Consider the following 24,451-nt stretch of genomic DNA (forward strand, 5'->3'; position numbering starts at 1 on the left):
GTGGCAGTCAATGTGTTAATAAAGGCAAGGCCTCCTGTTCAGATTGTATACCAGTCAGGATCTTTTCAGAGTACACTGATACAGCAGCTCCATACTAAGCAGCCATACACAACAACCCACTCATCAAAAGATCTGTACCTGAAGACTTGAAAGTTGCACACGTCCATCAATACCCAAAAAAGGGAATAGTAGTAATCTGCTGAACTACAGACTCTTATTTATTTATTTATTTATTTATTTATTTATGCATTTATTTTACCTGGCAAGATTAGGGCCTTCAGGCCCTCTCTTACACCTAACCAGGCATACTCAGGTTGAACGAGTTACAGTTTCTACTTAACATTAAGGACATATAGCCTATTATGCAGTATTGATGTTAAAGAAAAAAATAGATATTATAACAGTAGTATAATGATAATTATAACAATAAAAAATAATTATAACAATCAATAATAATAATATGACTAATGATGAAGTTCAGTTGGCTTTTGGGATATAAACTGTTTTCAAACATTAAGAATTACCTTGAAGAAAACAATTTATTGACAAATAGTGAGCGCAGATTCAGAAAATATCATTACTGTTAAACAATACTAGCTCTTTATTCTCATGAAGTAATGAGTGCTATGAATAGAGATGCCAAATCGATTCCATATTTTTAGATGTCCACAAGGCTTTTGACACTGTTCCACATAAGCAGCTTCTAATAAAACTGTGTACCTGTGGAGTATTATCTCAGTTGTGCAACTGGATTTGTGACCTTCTGTCAGGAAGGTCAAAGTTCATAGTAATTGATGGAAAGACATTGAGGAAAGCAGAAGTAACATCTGGCATTCCACAAGGAAGTGTTACAGGTATTTTCCTGTTCCTAAACTATATAAATGATTTAGGTGAATACCTGAGCAGCCTTCTTAGATTGTTTCCAGATGATGACATTTACTGCTTTGTAAAGTCATCAGATAAGCAAAACCAGTTGCAAAATGCTTTAGATGAGATATCTTATGTGAAAAGTGGAAATTGACCATAAATAATGGAAAAAGTTAAGTCAGCCACATGAGGACTGAAAGGAAACTGCTAAATTTTGGTTACACAATAGTTCACACATGTCAAAAAGCTATAAATTCAAATAAATACTTACAGATTACAATAATGAATAACTGAAAATTGAAACACTCACATAGATAATGTTGCAGGGAAAACAGACCAAAGACTGTGAGTTCTTGGTGGAACACTTGGAAAATGCAACAGGTCAACAAAAGAAACTGCCTTCACTACACTTATACATTATCTTCTGGGCTTTTGGTTCATGCTATGGGATCAACTGTATATAGGACTGGTGAAGGACATTAAAAAAGTTCAAAGGAGAGCAGCTGATTTTTTATTATCATGAAATAAGGGAGAGTGTTCCATGGATATGGTACACAAATTGAGGTATCAGTCATTAAAACAAGGCATTTCTCATTGTAGGAGGATATTCTAATGAAACTTCTCCTCAGATCCCAAAATTACTTTGTTGGTACCAATCTACACAGAAATGGTATAAAAATTGCTTGAATGTAATTTGATGAACCCTCTGTCAGGCATTTAATTACAAATTATAGAGTAATCATGTAGATCTAGATCTAGATGTAGACGTAGATGTAGTTGTAGACATAGACGTAGATGTAGATTTGTAAATCACTAAACATTTCAGAAATATCAAATTGACCACTTCACAAAATGAAAAACACAGTGACTACAATAGCAATGAATTATGACTGGAATCAGTTAAGCAGCAGTTGTCATAGACAGTGAACTATTTGCCATAAATGGAGATTTTCAATTAACCTGTACCATGCTTTCAATGGATTTAAACCAGTCTTCCCCACAACAACAAGAAACCTGATTTTACTACTTTCTATTTGATGTCCAATATTTTGAAAAAGCCTTAGATACGTAGGGAGGCAGGAAGTTTGTTATTTAGAACATGGATGCACAAGCACAGCGCTTACAGAACAGCAAGTGTAATCGACAGCCAGCCAGTTCCAATAAATGGTGGTTTCCAATTAACCTCCATGGTTTCAAAGGATTTAAACCTGTCTTCCTCAGAAGGACAAGACACCTATTTTTACTGTTTTTAATCTGATGTCCATGTATTTCCTATGAGGACAACAAAGACAAGATTTACCTAATTGCAGTGCACACACAGGAATTTAAGCAATCATTATTCCAATGCTCTACATGCAAATGGAACAGGAACGTATCCTAAGATGTTGTATAGTAGGGAGTAGCCTTTCCCATACGCTTCCAGTGGTTTGCAAAGTATCAGCCACGATGTACATGTAAGCATCCGGAAAAGGTGAAAGAGATACACCATTAGGTGAAATACAATCAATAGTAATGACAAAAACCCTATTCTAAAATCCAAGGCTGATTAATTGGATTAATAAAACTACATTGTCACAGATTAAACATGAATGATCACAGTTTTCCTAAGTGTTTCATGACTAATTAATTTATAAGCTAACAATGCCCAAAGATGCAATTAGACCACTTTCAATATAAATTGCAGGCAATGTGTTGAGTGTTATATTAGATTGTGTGTTATGACCAGTTGCAACAGCAAAATGTTCTAAAAAAATGTATCATAGATCCCTCTAACAAAAATAACCATGTCCAGTAGTTGGAAGAAAGCACATGTCAAACCAAGCTACATGAAAGGAAGCAGAATCAATCTGAAAAACTCCCATCTGATATCTTTGACATCCATTTATTGCAGAATATTAGAAGATATTTGGAGCCCAAACATATTGATATATCTCAAACTGTAAGACCTCCTGCATGTCAGTCAGCATGGATTATGAAAACATAAGGGATGTGATACCCAATGCACACTGTTCTCACATAGCATACCGAAAGCTGTGGATCAAGCCTGTCAGGCAGAGGCAATATTTCTTGATTTCTGAAAAGCATTTTGCCCACTAACACATCAATACTCATTATCAAAACTATGACTGCATGGAGTAACAAGCGAAATTTGTGACTAGAGTATGGATTTTTTTGTACAGAGGATACAAAAATTTATCTCGGCTGGAGAGACATCAACAGATCGAGAGGTAACTTTGAGTGTGCACCAGGAAACTGTGTTGAACCCTTGATGTTCCTGTTGTATATTAATGACCTTGTGGACAATATTAATAGTAACCTCAGACTTTTTTCAGATGATGCAGTTATCCATAATGAAACACCATCTGAAAGAAGCTGCAGAAATATTCAATCTTGATAATATTTCAAAGTAGTGCACAGACTGGCAACTTGCTTCAAATGCCAAGAAATGTAAAACTGTGCCCTTCACAAAAGGGAAAAAATGTGGCATCCTATGACTATAATATCAATGAGTCACAGATGGAATTTGTCAACTCACGCAAATAACTAAGTGTAACACTTTGTAAAGATAGGAAATGGAATGATTGCACAGGCTCAGTCACAAGTAAAATACATTGCACACTGTGAATGCGCACTAGGAAAAAGCAGTATGTCTACAAAAGAGATTTTATACAAAACACATGTGCAACCCATCTTAAAATATTGTTCAAATGCCTTGGACCTGTACGAAAAAGAACTGTCAGTGAATATTGAATTGATACCAGAAAGGGCAGCAAAAATTGTCACAGGTTTGTTTGATTGATAAGAGAGGGCCATGAACATGCTGAAAGAAATAAACTGGTAGACATATGAAGACAGAGACAAACTATCCCATGAAAACCTACTTAGTAAGTTTCTAGAATAAACTTAAAGAGGTGAATCTAGGAATATATTACAACCCACTATATATCCTTCACATTGAGATTGCAAAGACAAGATTAGACTATTTACAGTTGACATTGAGGCATTTAAACAACTGTTCTTCCCTCACTACTTATGTGAATGGGATGGGGAAGAACTGTAATAAGTGGTACAATGAGATGTACCCACTATCATGCACTTTGCAGAGTGTGGGTGTGGATGTAAATGTAAATAATGCAAAATGATCTTTGACAGTGGATATGGGAAGTCTTTACTCTGGAAGATCACAGCAGCTTTTTAACCACAGAATTCTAGGCCCTCTCCTGCCTGACACATTATAGCACTGAAGGTATATACAGTTATGAAGAATCTCCCATGGGTAAGTCATTGCAATGACCACAGATAGTCACATGCCGTAATTTCTTTAGCTTAATAAATAAAACTAATGGAAAAGTAAATGTTAATGATGCTGCTGCTATCATACTCCAATCAGTAGGGCTCTTTATGCAAAAAATGGTTCAAATGGCTCTGAGCACTATGCAACTTAACTTCTGAGGTCATCAGTCGCCTAGAACTTAGAACTAATTGAACCTAACTAACCTAAGGACATCACACACATCCATGCCCGAGGCAGGATTTGAACCTGCAACCATAGCGGTCGCTCGGTTCCAGACTGTAGTGCCTAGAACCACACGGCCACTTTGGCCAGCTCTCTTTATGCATTTCAGCTTATTGTTGACCATTTATTTGCTAGAGTATATGCAAGAACTGCTGTGCATGCTGTCAAGACACATATCTCTACCTATTAAATTTCTACAAACATGTCATGAAATTTATCTGAGATAGTAACATCTAAAAAATTTTAAAAGAAATCATATGTAGGAATATTAGCTATGAACATTCATTTAACTAATACAATAAATATGCATGTACCCAATCAGTTCATAAGATTTGGAGCTCACGTATGCCTAACTTGAAACATGTCAGGGACACTGCATTAAACCAAAGCAAATGTGTGCCAAATGAATAGTAACAAGAGTGTACTGATACTGACTCTTCTATTATGCAGCTCAAGTTTTATCACTCAAGGGAATATGAGAGACTGTAATAAAGAAATGTAGAACATTGTCAACACTTAACAATGTAGTGGTCTTTTACCCCATATGTCATGCACCACCTCTGACTTGGTGTTCTTTATTACTCGAACACATCTCCAGTACTTTTGTTATAGCATCTCATTTCTTAAACATTACTTAATTTATTACACAATGTCATTGTTTATGAAAGTTTAATTGTTACCTCCTGTGACTGTCTAATGTTTCTGATTTACCATAGTTGTTCCTGTATAGCCAGTCGGTAAGCAAGTACATTTCACTGATCTCTACATTATTTCCATCTTTACTCACTTTTAACAAAAAGCTGCTGTGTAGCTTCCTCATAGCATGTGTAGCTGGATGCTTTCAGTAGGTTTAAAAGTGAAAACTTGATATATAGCCACAACATCAAGACTTATATTCACTGTCATCTTAAATTATTTTCTTTCATTGTTCTTAGATTCTGTTTTTATTATTAACTCCAGCAAAACTTTTGTAATAAAGAGTTTCACTATCTTCTGTTCTATGTTTCTTATTTAATCTTATTTCACCAAACATTTCTTAAATTTAGGTAATGAGATTTTCACTCTGTAGCGGAGTGTGCACTGATATGAAACTTCCTGGCAGATCAAAACTGTGTGCTGGAGCAAGACTCAAACTTGGCACCTTTACCTTTTGCAGGCAGGAGCTCTACTATCTGAGCTACCCAACCATGACTCATGCCCCATCCTCACAGCTTCACTTCTGTGAAAGGCAAAGGTCCTGAGTTCGAGTCTCGGTCATTTCATAAATTTCCATCAGTGGGTCTCAGCTATTTGTAAAACCTTTCTATGTGATTCAGATAACATTAAGAAACCCTAAATCAATTGAAATGACATACAAGTACCATAAATAGATGTCAATAGGATCAGACTAAATGAAGCTCAATATGTGACAGTTCTAGACATCCAGGGGCATAATAAACTAAGATGACACCAGAATTGGAAAACGGAACGATAATATGAGGTCAGTCATAATGAAGCAAATTCTGACTCAGTCACATCACTTTATATCCAGACATAACACTGCTGAATGATATGAACTGCACTGAGCATATGAGACCAGCTGCAGAGAAAGCAAATGGCTGACTTTGGTTTACTGGGAGAACTCTGTGATAGTGAAGCAACCCATAAAGGAGACTACATACATAATGTATGTGTGACTTATTCCTAAATACTGATCAATTGTTTGGGATTCCCACCAGGTCAGACTAATGGAAATCATTAAAACAATTCAGAAGTGCACTACTAGATTTTTAACCAGTAGGTTGTCTCAAAAGGAAAGAGTTATGGAAATGCTAAGTCACTTTCAAGGGGAATCTATGGAGAAAAGATGATCTTCTTGCAAAATACTATCAAGGAAGGTTATAGAGCTAGAATTTTTGACAGACTGCAGAATGATTCTACTACTTCCAAAATTCATCTAATGGAAAGACAAAATAAAGGATATTAGGGCTTGTCCAGATAATAAAATAAAGGATAGTAGGGCTAATACAGAGGTCAACTGGCAATAAATCTTCCTTCACTCCTTTTGTGAGTGGAACAGTAAAGGGAATAAATAGCAGGGTACAAATTACTCTCTTCCGTGCATTGTACAATGGCTTGTAGCAATACCAGAGAAGGAAAGTTGCTACTCACCATATAGTGGAGATGCTTGGAGTCATGATAGGCACAACAAATAAGCACAACAAAAAGAAACACAATTAAGCTTCACACACACACATAAAAACACACACACACACACACACACACACACACACACACACACACACACACACACACGTAAATGCAACTTGCACCCACATCTGCAGTCCCAGAGAGCTGAAACCACAAAGCGAACAGCAGCACCAGTGCATGATGGGAGCGGCGACTGGGTGGGGGTAAGGAGGAGGCAGGGGTGGGGAGTGGGAGGGTTAATATGGTGGGAGTGGCAGACAGTAAAGTATTGAAGTTTACATGGAGGGCAGGGGAAAAGTTGCAGAGGGGGCAGGGGGTAAGTACCGGAAAGGAGAGAAATAAAAGGAGTAAAAAGAAATTAAAAGACTGTGTGTGGCAGTGAAATGATGGCTGTGTAGTGCTGGAATGGGAACAGGGAGGAGGCTGGATGTGTGAGGACAGTGATTAACGAAGGTTGGGCCAGGAGGGTTACGGGAACGTAGGATCTATTGCACAGAAAGTTTACACCTGCACAATTCAGAAAAGGTGGTATTGGTGGGAAGGATCCATATGACACAGGTAGTGAAGCAGTCATTGAGATGATGGATATCATGTTTGGCAGCGTGTTCAGCAACAGGGTGGTCCACTTGTTTTTTGGCCACAGTTTGTCGGTGGCTGTTCATGTGGACAGAGAGCTTGTTGGTTGTCATGCCTACATAGAATGCAGCACAGAGGTTGCAGCTTAGCATGTTAATCACATCACTGGTTTCACAGGTAGTCCTGTCTTTGTTGGGATAGGTGATGTTAGTGACCGGACTGGACTAGGTGGTGGTAGGAGGATGCATGGGACAGGTCTTGGATCAAGGTCTATTACAGGAGTATGAGCCATGAGTTAAGCAATTGGGAGCAGTGGTTGTGTAAAGATGGACGAGTATAATTTGTAGATTCGGTGGACAGTGGAATACCATGGTAGGAGGGGTGGGAAGGATAGTGGGCAGGACATTTCTCATTTCAGGGCATGATGAGAGGTAATCAAAACCCTGTCAGAGAACGTAATTCAGTACTCCAGTCTCAGATGGTAATGAGTTATGAGGGGAAAGCTCCTTTGTGTCTGGACTGTGAGACTTTGGGAGATGGTGGGAGACTGGAAAGATAAGGCATGGGAGATTTTTTTTGTACAAGGATGGGAGGATAATTATGGTCAATGGAGGCTTCGGTGAGACCATCAGTATATTTTGAGAGGGACTGTTCATCACTGCAGATGTTATGACCACGGGTAGCTAGGCTGTATGGAAGGGACTTCTTGGTATGGAATGGGTGGCAGCTGTTGAAGTGGATGTATTGCTGGTGGTTAGTAGGTATGATATGGACGAAGGTACTGATGTAGCCATCTCTGACGTAAAGGTCAACATCTGGGAAGGTGGCTTGTTGGGTTGAGTAGGACCAGGTGAAGCAAATGGGGGAGAAGTTGTTGAGGTTCTGGAGGAATGTGAATAAGGTATCCTAACCTTCAATCCAGATAGCGAAGATGTCATCAATGAATCTGACCAAGGTGAGGGGTTTCGGATTCTGGGTTTTTAGGATGGATTCCTCTAGATGGCCCATGAATAGGTTAGCATAGGATGGTGCCATGCAGGTGCCCATAGCCATACCATGAATTTGTTTGTAGGTAATACCTTCAAAGGAGAAGTAATTGTGGGTGAGGATATAGTTGGTCATGGAGACTAGGAAGGAGGTTGTTGGTTTGGAATCCATAGGGCATCTGGAAAGGTAGTGTTCGATAGCAGTAAGGCCATGAGCATTAGGAATGTTTGTGTACTGGGAGGTGGCATCAGTAGTGATGAACAAGGCATTGTGTGGTAAAGGGACAGGAACTGTGGAGAGTTGGTTGAGAAAATGGTTGGTATCTTTTATATAGGAGGATAGGTTACAGGTAATAGGTTGAAGGTGTTGGTCAACGAGAGCAGAGATTATCTCAGTGGGGGCACAGTAACCAGCCACAATGGGGCATCCTGGGTAGTTGGATTTATGGAATTTAGGAAGCATGTAGAAGGTGGTAGTGCGGGGAGTGGTAGGGGTAAGTAGAGAGATGGACTCTGTTGAGAGGTTCTGGGATGGGCCTAAGGATTTGAGTAGTGTTTGAAGATCCTGATGGATTACTGGAATGGGATCACTGTGGCATGGTTTGTAGGTGGATGTATCTGACAACTGATGAAGTCCATCTGCCATATAATCCTTGCAAGTCAAAACAACAATGGTGGAACCTTTGTCAGTAGGTAGGATTATAAGGTTAGGATCAGTTTTTAGATGGTGGACTGTGGTTCTTTCTGCAGATGTAAGGTTAGTTTGCATGTTGAGGGATTTGGAGAATGACGTTGAGGTAAGGTTCGAGGTTAAGAAATTCTGAAAAGTTAACAGGGGGTGGTTTGGAGGCAGTGGGGGCAGATTACGGTTGGATGGAGGAGTGAACTGAGTGAGGCAAGGTTCAATACTGGTCTTTGGTTGAATCTGATTGGTCGGGTTGGTGGCAAAAAAGTTTTACCACTGTAGGGACCAGGAGAAGGAGACGGGGGCTTTAACTAGTCTTGCATGGTTGAATTTGGGAGTGGGGCAAAAGGTGAGGCCTTTGGAAAGGACTGATATTTCTGTGGCTTCTGAAGGAAAGGTTCATAAATGTGTTGCGGGTCTGTTTAGGTTCTGCAGTCTGCATGGTGGTGGGAGGGAATTTTGGAGGGAGGGGTAAATGTAGTAGGTCTGCAAGACAGCGTTTTTCAGCAATGAGTGTGTGTGGGGGAAGTTTGGAAGTTTTTGTTGAAGTGGTGGCCAGTGGTACTCTGAGACGGGAGCAAGAAGTTAGTAGGATGGAGAGCTTCTGGAGGTGGCCTTGTGCATGTTGCTCATGTTCCTGCAGGGCAAGAGTTTCAATATGAGTTATGGTATTACATAACAGGAGAATTCTTATGGGTTTCAAGAATTTGGGATTACATAGCATAACACACATTGCAACTCTTGCCCTGCAGGAACTTGAGCAACATGCACAACACCACCTCAAGAAGCTCTCCATCCTAATCACTTGCTATTCCCACCTCAGAGTATCACTGTCCACCACTTCTACAACAACCTCCAAACCTCCTCCACACCCCCTCATTGCTGACAAACCTTGTCTCACCCACCTACTATACTTACCCCACCCAACAAAACCCCCTCCCACCACCACACAGAACCCAGAACCTAAACAGACCTGCAACATACTTATGTACCTTTCCTCCAGAACCCTTGGTCCCACAGAAATATCAGTCCTTTCCAAAGGCCTCACCTTTTGCCCCACTCCCAAAATTCAACCAGGCAGGACTAGTTAAAGACCTTCTCTCTTTCTGCCGGTCCCTACAGTGGAAACCCTTTTTTGCTATCAACCCAACCAATCAGACTCAATCAAAGACCAACACTGAACCTTGCCTAACTCAGTTCACTCCTCCATCCAACCATGATCCACCCCCACTGCCTCCAAATCACCCCTGTTTCTTAACCTCGAACCCTGCCTCAACGTCATTCCCCCAATCCATCAACATGCAAACTAACCTTACAACTGCAGAAAGAACCACACTAAACAATCTAAAATCTGATCCCAACCTTATAATCCGACCTGCTGACAAAGGTTCCACCATTGTTGTTTTGATCCGCAAGGATTATATGGCAGAAGCACTCCGTCAGTTTTCAGATACTTCCACCTACAAACCATGCCACAGTGATCCCATTCCAGTAATCCAGCAGGATCTCCAAACACTACTCACATCCTTAGGCCCATCCCAGAACTTCACCCCAGAGTCCATCTCTCTACTTACCCCTACCACTCCCCGCACTACCACCTTCTACATGCTTCCTGAATTCCATAAATCCAACCACCCAGGATGCCCCATTGTGGCTGGTTACTGTGCCCCCACTGAGATAATCTCTGCTCTTGTAGACCAACACCTTCAACCTATTACCCGGAACCTATCCTCCTATATAAAAGATACCAACCATTTCCTCAACCAAATCTCCACAGTTTCTGTTCTTTTGCCACACGATGCCCTGCTCATCACTATTGATGCCACCTTCCTGTGCACAAACATTCCTAATGCTCATGGCCTTACTGCTATCGAACACTACCTTTCCAGACACCCTATGGATTCCAAACCAACAAACTCTTTTCTAGTCTCTATGACCGACTATATCCTCACTCACCATTACTTCTCCTTTGAAGGCATTACCTGCAAACAAATTCATGGTATGGCTATGGGCACCTGCATGGCACCATCCTATGCTAACCTATTCATGGGCCATCTAGAGGAATCCTTCCTGAAAACACAAAATCCCAAACCCCTCACCTGGGTCAGATTCATTGATGACATCTTCGCTATCTGGATTGAAGGTTAGGATACCTTATTCACATTCCTCCAGAACCTCAACAACTTCTCCCCAATTTGCCTCACTTTGTCCTACTCAACCAAACAATCAACCTTCCTAGATGTTGACCTTTACGTCAGAGATGGCTACATCAGTACCTCCGTCCATACCATACCTACTAACCACCAGCAATACATCCACTTCAACAGCTGCCACCCAATCCATACCAAGAAGTCCCTTCCATACAGCCTAGCCACCCGTGGTCATAACATCTGCAGTGATGAACAGTCCCTCTCAAAATATACTGATGGTCTCACCGAAGCCTCCATTGACCATAATTATCCTCCCATCCTTGTACAAAAAAAATCTCCCATGCCTTATCTTTCCAGTCTCCCACCATCTCCCAAAGTCTCACAGTCCAGACACAAAGGAGCTTTCCCCTCATAACTCATTACCATCCGAGACTGGAGTACTGAATTACGTTCTCTGACAGGGTTTTGATTACCTCTCATCATGCCCTGAAATGAGAAATGTCCTGCCCACTATACTTCCCACCCCTCCTACCATGGTATTCCACTGTCCACCGAATCTACAAATTATACTCGTCCATCTTTACACAACCACTGCTCCCAATTGCTTAACTCATGGCTCATACTCCTGTAATAGACCTTGATGCAAGACCTGTCCCATGCATCCTCCTACCACCACCTAGTCCAGTCCGGTCACTAACATCACCTATCCCAACAAAGACAGGACTACCTGTGAAACCAGTCATGCGATTAACATGCTAAGCTGCAACCTCTGTGCTGTATTCTATGTAGGCATGACAACCAACAAGTTGTCTGTCCACATGAATGGCCACTGACAAACTGTGGCCAAACTACAAGTGGACTAGTCTGCTGCTGAACACGCTGCCAAACATGACATCCCTCATCTCAATGACTGCTTCACAGCCTGTTCTATATGGATCCTTCCCACCAATACCAGCTTTTCTGAAATGCGCAGGTGGGAACTTTCCCTGCAATACATTCTACATTCCCATAACCGTCCTGGCCCAACCTTCGTTCACTGTCCTCACCCATCCAGCCTCCTCCCTGTTCCCATTCCAGCACTACACAGCCATCATTTCACTGCCACACACAGTCTTTTAATTTCTTTTTACTCCTTTTATTTCTCTCCTTTCCAGTACTTACGCCCTCCCCTCTCCGCACCTTCTCTCCTGCCCTCCGTGTAAACTTCAACACTTCACTGCCCGCCACTCCCACCATACTATCCCTCCCTCTCCGCTCTCCCTGCCTCTGCCTAATCCTTACTACCACCCAGTCGCCACTCCCATCATGCACTGGTGCTGCTGTTTGCAGTGTGTTTTCAGCTCTCTGAGACTGCAGACATGTGTGCAAGTTCTGTTTACGTGAGTGTGTGTGTGTGTGTGTGTGTGTGTGTGTGTGTGTGTGTGCGTGTGTGTGTGCGTGCGTTCTTGTATGCGTGTCTACTGCTGACAAAGGTCTTAATGGTCAAAAGCTTTAATTGTGTGTATCTTTTCGCTGTGCCTATTGTGACTTATCATCTCCACTGTATGGTGAGTAGCAACTTTCCTTCTCTGGTGTTCTTACATTCCATCCTGTATTTTCCATTGTTTGACAATGGCTTGTAGAGTATATATGCAGATGTAGATGATTTTGAGTAACTGCTGTATATTCAATCTGCCCGTAACATCTAAACTTTGCCTGATATCACATGCTATAGCTATTTGATGCTTCTGAAGATTAGTGAACAGCTCTCACTTATTAGTAAATAGCTGACAATGCAGTTCTGCACATGTACTATTACAATGGTAAGTTTCAGTGTCAATAAATGAGACATCGGGAAAAACAAGCCTGGTTCCAGAGTATAGGGCCAATGGTTGCCACTTGTTAGGTATGTGATTCCTGACAAAAAATGCTGCAATGTGTCCTTTTCAGGGAGCGAGAACATAAAAACAGGGCATATGAACATTTAACTTATTTCTCTGTTCTCCCCAAGACACTCTGTGGATTACTACAGGTGAATGAAGATTGTGAGGAGCAAGCCTTAATGTCTGTACATGACATGCATTTCACAGTATGGTACACCTGTCATCAAAAATTATTTCTTGGCAGATTATAAAAAAATAAATAAATAAGTATGTAATAAGTAAGTAAGTAAGTTTGTGATAAGTTGCCATGTATGTGTGGTAAGATTAGCACTCTTGTATTAGGAACTACTTACATAAATTGCTACCAAAATTAGGATCACTTAGAATTAATATACATGCTTAGAGACCATTATTTGAAGCATATCTCATTGTATGCAGATTATCAAACAGGAAACTAAGGATTCTTCTCACTGTATGACATCAGAAGCACTATTCTACAACAGGATTAGGGATGACTAGTAGTGACAAAAAGCAAAGTGTAAGATTTTAATGATCCTTTTATTTCATACTCCAAGAAATTTTACAAAAGGTTTCTGCAGCTAGGATAACTACAAATAACTTCATCAGCTAGAGAGTGATAGTTACAGCATAGGCCACTCTTTTTCCCATAGCCATGACAGACAAGCATTCTAAATGATACACAATATTTTCAAAAGAAAGTTAAAGAAATTGTGGATTTATAATTTGTTAAGTAGTTGCAGTAAAGAAAAGTCCTAAACAGACAACCACTCACTTTTAAGTTGAATGGTAGACAAGGAAATAATATGTTCAAATGTTAACTTTATAAAGTAATGAACTTTTAGTAACTGACATAGCAGGCAGGTATTGTGCACAGAAGGAAAGAAAAAGAAGAAAGAAAGATGGAAAACACATACACACACACAAAGAGAGAGAGAGAGAGAGAGAGAGAGAGAGAGGGGGGGGGGGGGGAGAGTTCCAGCTAGAGAGTGGGTAGTGTGTACAGCTGCAACAGCCTTTCTGAATGACAGGTCAGCAGATAGTCACCCGTAATTTTTACTTGTTTGTCTGCCATTCAGAAATTCATCTAAAGTGAATGGTAGCCTGTTCTCAGTTCATTTTTACATTTCACAGTCACTTTTAATTTGTGTCACTGGAGGAATATATGTTTCAGTTATCTGAAGAATAATTCAGAAGGAATTTATTTACACCTAAGTTGTAGTTAACTAGCCTGATGTCATATTTAGAGTAGTACGGTAAACTAATTATCTCATGAATAGCTGATATGTATTTAGAAGCTCCACATCTCCACAACAAAACAAAAATACCCAGCATTGAACTGAAAGCTTGAGAAAGTAGTGCACTACTTGTTACACATTAGTTTCATGAGAATGTGACAGAAAATACAAGATGAAGTAAAAAGTGCATATGAGGATAGAAGACTTCACAGTAAAGAACAGAATTGCTGAGAGTGGACAGGCATGTTCAAAGATAGAAAAAGCTTTACTTTTTGAGTGAGATGTCTGTGTGTTTGTCAGAAATTAAAAAGCAGTTTGTCCAAAAGCTAAGCAATTTTACATTTTTTGCTCAGTGTCTTCTATATTTGGTGAGTAGTCATCTATCCTCATAAACAGAGAGTCATGACTGTTTTGTTTTTATGTCAGTTCAATAACAAAAAGCAATTCAAGCAAGGAATTAGAATTAAATGTTGTTGTCACAGCTGTAGTTCCATTATATTGATGTAAAAATGCATATTTTACTGTTAGAATGGAAACATGGAGCTCAACATTAAACTGGCATGCACAAAAAAGGGGGACTTTGTCCTGCTTTTGCAGGATGCATAATTGCCTTTATTAGTTACAATACTATGTTAATTTTTGTACAGGTGATATAAAAAGTATATTAACAAGTAATAATATTTACAATATTAAATCAAAATGCTTTTTAAACTGCATATAACACAGATTGTAAGAAACACTACATACACTTCAATAGCTCTAAAAAAAAATGTTAATTACTTTAGCTATGACTACCATAAAACAGTAATACTGAAGAGATCATATATGAATTGTATTTATTACTACAGCAATGGCCAGAGAGTTATAAGGAAACTGGACCTGTCTGCATTAACAACACCAAATTTTATAGTAAAACTTATTGAATTACAGTGCTGTTGTTGCTCAGTCATTAGAGTCCAGTTCCTTATTAGTAGGTGGATGTCAGCATGTAAGAACACTTAATACAAAAAGCAAAAATCTGAGTCTAAATGATTTTTTTCGATTGATAATATTTTCGTCGGAAGCAGCTGGCAAGACTCTAACATGATCGCCTCCTATGAAAGAAATTGAATGAAAAAAATTTCATTGTCAAACAATGGAAACTCAAGGTTGTGTAATCAACAGTACAAGGAAAAGATAGATTGCTACTCACTGTAAATATGACACATAAAATTGCAGACAGGCACAGCAAAAAGACACTTATACATCAGCATTTAGCCAAAAGTCTTTGTCACACGCACATGAGCACCATCTCTAGAACTCAGACTGGAATACAACTGTCACATAGGATGGCAGCAACAATCTTGAGGGGGTGGGGGAGGGGTAAAGGATAGTAGGTCATAGATGGGGAAAGAGAAGAGCATTGACTCTGGCGAATCAAGCAGGGACTAAACTGCTAACAGGTACAGTATTGGGAAGCTATGGGGCAGGTGGTTGGAGAGGGGGGAGGGAGAATGGGAAGCCAGAAAGGAGAGGAGCAGGGAAGAGGAAATACAGGTGGGTGCATTGACAGATGGTGGCACACAAAGAGGGTGGGAGACAACAATACTGAGGAGGTTACAGGATGGAGGGGTTGGAAACCATAGCAGAGGCTGTGAGGACAGTAGGTTAGGTTGAGGCTGGGGTTCCACCTGTACATTTCAGAAAATCTGGTGGTGGAGAGGGGAATTCAGATGACTTTGATAGTGAAGCAGCCATTGAAATCAAGCAAATTTTCAGCTGTATATTGTGCCACATGGTGGTCTACTTTGCTCTTGGCCACAGTTTGGTGGTGGCTCTTCATCCTGATGGACAGCTGGTTGGTAGTCATACCAATATAAAAAGCCATGCAATGACTGCAGCAGAGCTGACATATGACATAGCTGATTTCACAGGTGGCCTGGCCTCTGATGAGGTAGGATAAGCTTGTGACAGGACTGGAGTAGAAATTGCTGGGTGGGTAGATTGGGCAGGTCTTGCATCTGGGACTTCCACAGATATGATCTCTGTGGCAAGGGGTTGGTATTTGGATTGGATAGGGATGGACTAGGATGTTGTGGAGCTTGGATGGGTGATGGGACACCACTTTAGGAGAGGCAGGAAAGATCTTAGGTAGGATGTCCTCATTTGAGGCCCAGATAATAAATAATCGAAGTCCTGATGAAGGTTGTGATTCAGTTATTCCAGTCCAGGGTGGCATTGGGTGATGAAGGGAACTCTCCGTAGTACCTGGTTCTTGGGGGTAGGGGAAGATTGGGGGTGTGATGAGAAATGGTACAGAAGATCTGTTTGCAGATTAGATCTGAGTGATAGCACCTGTCTGTGAAGGTCTTGGTGAGACCCTAAGCATTTTGGGCAAGGGAGTTACTGAAATTGCAGCTAGGCTGTCACCAGATAGGTAGGCTGTATACGAGGGATTCTTTGGTGTGTAAGGGATGACAGCTGTCAAAATGCAGGTACTGTTGGTTGTTTGTGGGTTTAATGTGAACAGAGGTGTGGATGGAGCTGTCAGAGAGGAGGAGGTCAAAGTCTAGGAAGGTGGCACACTGGGTTGAGGAGGATTAGGTAAAGCAGATGGGAGAGAAGGTATTGAGGTTGTGCAGGAATCAAGACAGGCTGTCCTGGCCCTCAATCCAGATCACAAAGATATTATTAGTGAATCTGAACAAGGCCTGAGATTTTGCATTTTGGAAGGGCTAGCAAGGTGTCCTCCAGATGACCCATAAAAATGCTGGCATAGAAGGGTGCCATGCAGGTGTCCATGACCATGCTGCAGATTTCTTAGTATACTTTCACCTCAAAGGAGAATTTGTGAGCTAGGTTAAAGTTATTAAGTGTATGAGGAATGAGGTAGTGGGTTTGCAGTGCAAAGGACATTGGGAGAGGTAGTGTTCAATAGCAATAAGACCGTGGATGTTGGTGTATGGAAAAGTGGCATCAACAGTGACTAGTAGGAATCCAAGAGATAAAGGGGTGGAGATGGTAAAGACTTGGTGAAAGAAGTGGTGGGTATCTTTGATATGAGAGGCTAGATTATGGGCAGCTGCTTCGAGCTCTTGGTCAATGAGGGCTGAGACTCTTTCTGTGGTGGCACAATAACCAGCTAGAGTGGTGTATTCAGGGTCGTTGCATTTATGGATATTGGAGAGCATGTAGAAGGTGGGTGTGGGGATATTATAGTGGCAAGGAGGGACAGGTTCTCTAAAGGCCTAAGACAATAAGCAGGAATTTGAGGTTATGTTGGACTTTTGGGATGGGACCACTGTGACAGAGTTTATGGATGGGAGTGTTAGATAACTGAGAGGGGCCATCTGCCAAGTAGCCACTGTGATTCATAAAAACAGTGGTGGAACAATTGTCTGCAGGTAGGATGAGTAGTTCAGGATTTGTTTTGTGTATAGCTGTTCTTTCTTCTGCTGAAAGGTAAGTGTTCTGAGGAAGGGCCTTGGGGATGGATAGTGAAGCCAAGTTGGAAATAAGGAATTTCGGGAAGTTGACCAGGGGGTGATGAGGTGGGAGGGAGAGAGAATCACCGTTGGACAGTGGTATGAACTGCAGCATTCTCTGGAATAATAACTTAGCTGAAATCCAGATCAATCAGTAATTATTATATATTACATTATCACATCATATATTCTGAAACTACAATATTTAATTTATATTTGACTGAAAGTTAGTCAATGTACATGAGTTTGAAATGAATATTAACCATTTAAATTGTTTGATGCTCTGTATCTCAATCTCAATATATTTCATTTACGTCATTATTCCAGAGAACACCTCAGTTGGGAGTGGCAGGGTTCAACGTTGGGATTAGGTTGGCTATGGTTTGAGGGACTGAGGGCAAAGAAGTACTTCCATCGTAGGGATTGGGAGAAGGAGATTAGGCTATCAAAATCTCTGCCCCCTCTGCAAGATATTACTATTGTGTAATCTCTGATAGGTACATCACATCTTTAAAACTGAATGTCTTAATCTCAAGCACCTGCAGGAGCATTCCAGACACCACCTCCATAAGTTATCAAACCTGGTGACATCCTACTCCTGCTTCGGGGCACTGTGCCCCCTTGTCAACCCCTCATAGCACCCTGATCCTGCCTAGCTGACCTTTTCAACTTGCCGCATCCCCCAAAACTCCCTACTGGCATTCCACTAAACCCAGAGCTGAAACATTCCTGTAACACTGATATTAACCTTTCCACCAAAACCCTCAACACCACAGAAGTTCCAGTCTTATCCAAAGGCCTCATCATTAGCCCTACACCCAAATTTAACTGTGTTGGAGTTGTCAAAGACCTGCTTTGCTTCTTTTGATCCCTGTAATGGAAACCACTTCTTTACAATGAATCCCTTCAACCAAAGCCAACCTAATTTCAACACTGAACCAGGCCTCTCCAGTTCATACCACCATTCACCTGTGACCCTCTGCCTTTACCACCTAACTGTCCTATGGTCACGTTACAGGAATTCCTTACTTTCAGCTTGGTCTCACCATTCTTCCACAGGTCCCTTCCTTAGAACATCAACCTTTCAGTAGAAGAAAGGGCAACCATACACAACCTCAAAACAAATCCTGACTTGATCATCCTATCTGCAGACAAAGGTTCCACCACAATTGTTATGAATCATTGTGACTACCTGGTGATGTGCCTCTGTCAATTATCTGACTCCTCCACCTATAAACTCTTCCAGAGTGACCCCATTCCAAAGGTCCAACATAGCCTCCAATCCCTGATTTAAAGTCCTCGGCCTTTCCCAGCACTTCTCCCCTGAATCTATTTCCCTCCTCACCAGTATGACACCCTGCACACCCACATTCTACATGCTCCTCAAAAACTACTTCCCACAATCCTGGACCCCCACTGTAACTGCATATTGTGTCCCCACTGAAAGAATTTCAACCATGATTGACCAGTACCACCAACCAGTTACCCATAACCTATCCTCCTATGTAAATAACACTAACCACTTCCTTGAACCGACTCTACACCATCCTCACCCCTTTACCTCCTGGATTCCTACTTGTTGCCATTGATGTCACTTCCCTACACACCGACATCTATGGTCTTAGTGCTATTGAACACTACCTTTCTCAAAATCCTTCAGATTCTAAATCCACTACCTCATTCAATCTCATTCCTCATATAACTTCATTACTTTATCCTAGCTCACAACTAGTTTTTCTTTGAAGGGAAGGTCTACAAACAAGTTTGCAGCACAGTCATGGGCACTTCATGATCTTGACTAAGGGCCAGGGCACCCTATCTTCATCACAACCTCAACACTGCATCCCCTCTCTGCTCCACCTGATCCTCCTCAACTCAGTGTGCCACCTTCCTGGGAGTTGACCTCTTCCACTCTCATGGCTCCATCCACACCTCTGTTCACATTAAATCCACAAACAACCAATAGTAACAGCATTTTGACAGCTGTCATCCTTTACACACCAAAAAACCCCATATAGCCTAGCCACTTGGTGACAGTGTGTCTGCAATTTCAATAACTCCCTTGCCCAGTATGCTGAGGGCATCACCAAGACCTTCACAGAGAGGTGCTATCAGATCTAGTCTGTAAACAGATCTCCCATATCATTTCCGATCACACCCCGAGACCTCTCACCATCCCCAAGAACCAACTACAATGGAGAGCCCCCTTTGTCTCCCAAAACCACTCCAGGCTGGAACAACTGTACCACATCCTTAATCGGAGCTTTGATTACCTACTACCATGCCATGAAATGAGGGACATCTTACCATAGATCCTTCCCACCCCACCCAAAGTGGTGTTCCATCACCCACCCAACCTCCACAACACCCAGTCCATCCCTATGCCACTCCCAATACCAACCCTTTGCCACAGGGATCGTATCCCAGTGGAAGACCCAGATGCAAGAACTACCAAATCCACCCACCCACCAGTTAATATTCCAGTCCTGTCACAGTATTACCCTACCCCATCAGAAGCCAGGCAACCTATGAAAGCAGCCATATCATATACCAGCTCTGCTGCAATAATTGCACAGCTTTGTATATTGGTATGACTACCAATCAGTTGCCCATCAGGGTGAACAGCCACCACCATACTGTGGCCAAGAGCAAAGTAAAGCATGATGTGGGACAACAGCACAACATGTAGCTGAACATAACATGCTTGATTTCAGTGGTTGCTTCACCATCAGAGCCATATAGATTCTCTCTTCCACTATCAGCTGTTCTGAAATGTGCAGATGGGAAGTATCCTTGCAACACATTCTGCACTCCCAAAATTATCACAGCTTCAACCTAGGATAACCCACTGCTCCAACTCCTACCACCCAATGATTTTCACACCTTCTGTCCTGCCACCTCCTCCCTTTTCTCATCTCCCACCTTCTTTGTGCAGTGCCCTTGACCAATCTGCCCTCTTCCCTGCGCCTCTCCTATTTTGCTTCCCATTTTCCCCCTCTCCCCCTCCCCTCCTCCCTCCACAACAGCTTCCTGACATCACACCTGTTAACAGTCTAGTCCCTGCATACTCTGCCAGACAACATTCTCCCCCCCTCCCCCTCCTTGTACCCTGCTATGCCTTCCCCTTTGTTGCCCCTCCAGATTGTTCCTTCCATTCTGCATGAAGCTGCATTCTGGTCTGAGCCACCGGAGATGGTGGTCATGTGCACACATGAGGTGTCCTAGCTTGTGTGAATGAATGTGTGTTTCTGTTTCTTTTTCTGATGAAGGTTTTGTGCAGAAGGAAATGTGTAAGTTTCTCCTCGCTGTGGCTGTCTGCAACTCAACATGTCATCTTTATGGTAAGTAGTAATCTACATTTTCTTCATATTGTTAACAGTTTATATTTTGTCTTGAGTTATCCATTAATGGAAGACAATAACTTGTGTTCCTCTATGAATTAATAATTTACAAGGAGTAACACTCGTGATCTGTATAATAAAAATAGCAACAAAGAGGTAGTAAATAACTCATTACTGTAGAGTCAACCCTTTCAACTGATTAAATTATTTTCTGGTTAAACTATAAGATAAATATGTATACAAAGATATCATGATGTTATTTTTGATGATGTAACTCATCAAGTGAAAGAATAATTTTCTCACTTGTGATAGCAAAACTCACAACTGAATGATTCTCTAAAATGAGGCCAATGAATGAATGCAGATTCTTATAATTGAAAGGAAATGACTCCCTGTTCCAATATTTATTGCAGCAGCAAAAAATACACTCCAAGACAAAAAAAATTATGCACCAGAAGGGAATTATCTGAATGGGATGGCAATCAGTATATGTGATTTGCATGTAGAGACAAACAAATGATCACAATTTCATGCAAATTAGTCAATTTGTTTGAGAGAAAGATCTTCACAAACTGAGCAAGTTAATAATGCCTTGGTCCAAGTCTGACCGTTACTCAAGCAGCTACTCAGCTCAGCACTGACTGACAGAGCTGTTGGATATCCTCCTGAGGGATAGTGTGCAAATTTCTTGGAAATGGCACATTAGATAATTAAGATACCATGATAGTTGGAAGTCCTGCCAATAATACTCCAAATGTTTTTAATTGGGTGACCTTACTGACCAAAGTATGGTTCACGAAGACAAGCAGCAGCCACATTATCTTGCTGAAATATAAGCTCATGATTGCTTGCCATGAATGGCAACAAAACAGGACATGGAGTATCATTAATTTACTGCTGTGCTGCAAGAGTGCTGCAGATGAAAACCAAAGGGGTCCTGCTACAAATGAAATGGTGGTGGTGGTGGTGGTGGTGGTGGTGGTGGTGGTGATGGTGGTGGTGGTGGTTAGCGTTTAACGTCCCGTCGACAACGAGGTCATTAGAGACGGAGCGTAAGCTCGGGTTAGGGAAGGATTGGGAAGGAAATCAGCCGTGCCCTTTCAAAGGAACCATCCCGGCATTTGCCTGAAATGATTTAGGGAAATCACAAAAACCTAAATCAGGATGGCTGGAGACAGGATTGAACCGTCGTCCTCTGAAATGTGAGTCCAGTGTGCTAACCACTGCGCTACCTCACTTGGTACAAAATGAAATGGCACCCCAGACCATCACTCCTGGTTGTAGGGATCATATGATGTGTGACAGTCAGGATGGTATCCCACTACTGTCTGGTGCATCTCCAGACACGTCTTCATTGTTCATTTGGGCCTGGAATTTCACTGACGGGAGTAGAACTGTCTTCAGTGATGAATACCACTTTGAATTGGGCTACAATGACCAGTGGAAACTTTCAAAAATATCCCTCAAGAGGACATCCAGCAAATTCATTAATCAGCGCTAAGCTGAGTAACTGGTCATGTAAGGCCCAAAAGTTAACCAATGTGTTATTACCTTGCTCAATTTGTAATACTCTTCCTCTTGAATAAATCACCCACTTCATCTGAAATTGTGGTAATTTTTTTGTCTGTTCATGCACACACATCTAACAATTTCTGATCCATTTGCAAAGTACCTTTGTCTTAGAGTGCATAAAAATTAACAAGACAAATAACTAATTCTTAAGTTTACTCACATGTACTTACCAAGTTTCTGCTTAGCATCATTAAAAACCTCCTCCCAGTCTGCTTTCTTATCTTGTGAAGAGAATACCACAACAAGTGAGTCAGTTGCAGCACCTCTGTAAAAGAATAAATGTTAGTGTATTAGAAAATGTTTCCCAAGTAGAAAATAACTTTTTTTTAACAAAGCCATTATCATATTTGATGTGAAGGAGCTATTTCTTTTATTAACTGACTATTTTTAAGCATAACCCATTTTGACAACCCAAGTCATCTGTGTTTGAATACACACATAATTTGCATGGACTATTCAGTCTTTCCATTTCATTTCAATTGGAGGTAATTTCAGAAATATAGAGAAGCATATTGCATGAGCCACTTAAAATGTTTAAATGCTACATTGTGGTTGATATGTTCTAGTTTAACATTAATATCTGTCATACAGTTTAATTTTGTGTCAGGAAATGTCATAACTTGCAGTCAAACAACATTATCCTGCATAAACTAAGCTATTGTAGAACACAATAATATCCTACCAGGATATAACCATTATAATGTGCCATACACATGTCAAGTGGAACAAGTAATACTATGCTGGATAAATAAGTCTGGATCTCAGTAGGAAGTGTGATGACAGGAGTATAATTTTTTCACGTAAAGTATGTACCAGTATACTAACAAACACAAATTACATGGCTTATGAAAATTAGTCATGACTAAAACTGGTCATATGGGAATGCAGGCTTTCTAAGTGAATTTCCTTGCTGAAATCTTCTTGTATTGTTAGCCACGCCATGGCATCATATTGTCAAAATGTTTCAGCAAGTTTCCTACTCATCATCTTCAGACAAACTGATGCGACATCATGATCCCATGACTTGACTAATAACCCAAGAAGATTTCATGAAAGAACTAGTTAGTGAATAAAGTAAATAGCAGCTCTGGTTCACCTACAAAAATGTCTTTCCTACAATATTTAAAAGCTCAGCTCCATTAAAAGTTGCACTAGACACTATCATAAAATAAGAACATAATATATTAATGATGTAAATAAAATAGAAAGTAACTTCCACATGGGAAAAATATATTAAAAACAAAGAATCCAAGACTTACCAAGCGGGAAAGTGCCAGTAGACAGGCACAATAAAATAACACACAAACAAAATTTCTAGCTTTCGCAACCAACGGTTGCTTCTTCAGGAAAGAGGGAAGGAGAGGGAAAGATGAAAGGATGTGGGTTTTAAGGGAGAGGGTAAGGAGTCATTCCAATCCCAGGAGCGGAAAGACTTACCTTAGGGGGGAAAAAGGATAGGTATATACTCGCGCGCGCACACACACACACACACACACACACACACACACACACACACACACACACACACACACACCCACCCACCCATCCATACATATACAGACCAATGTATATGTATGGATGGATATGTGTGTGTGTGTGTGTGTGTGTGTGTGTGTGTGTGTGTGTGTGTGTGTGTGCGTGCGAGTATATACCTATCCTTTTTTTCCCCCTAAGGCAAGTCTTTCCGCTCCCGGGTTTGGAATGACTCCTTTCCCTTAAAACCCACATCCTTTAGTCTTTCCCTCTCCTTCCCTCTTTCCTGAAGAAGCAACCACTGATTGCGAAAGCTAGAAATTTTGTGTGTGTGTTATTTTATTGTGCCTGTCTACCGGCACTTTCCCTCTTGGTAAGTCTTGGATTCTTTGTTTTTAATATAGAACATAATATATTGTAAGAATAGAAGTAACTGTGCAACAATTTCAGTCTTAAGTCTTATATACAGTCATTTTAATTATTATGCATGCCAAATAAAATTTGTTAAATGT

At 41.0% G+C, this 24,451-nt stretch overlaps 1 protein-coding gene across 2 annotated transcripts in view; it reads right to left on the minus strand.

The window, feature by feature from the left end:
• The window catches only part of LOC126298442 (rho guanine nucleotide exchange factor 17), a 950,787-nt gene that overhangs the window by 99,009 nt on the left and 827,327 nt on the right, over positions 1 to 24,451 (minus strand). For both annotated transcript variants that reach the window (XM_049989771.1, XM_049989770.1), the window contains exon 10: positions 22,637 to 22,731. In XM_049989771.1, the coding sequence (XP_049845728.1) occupies positions 22,637 to 22,731 (95 nt within the window). The remainder of the gene's footprint in view (positions 1 to 22,636; positions 22,732 to 24,451) is intronic.

This window comes from Schistocerca gregaria, chromosome X, assembly GCF_023897955.1.
Source record: "Schistocerca gregaria isolate iqSchGreg1 chromosome X, iqSchGreg1.2, whole genome shotgun sequence".
NCBI lineage: Eukaryota > Metazoa > Arthropoda > Insecta > Orthoptera > Acrididae > Schistocerca > Schistocerca gregaria.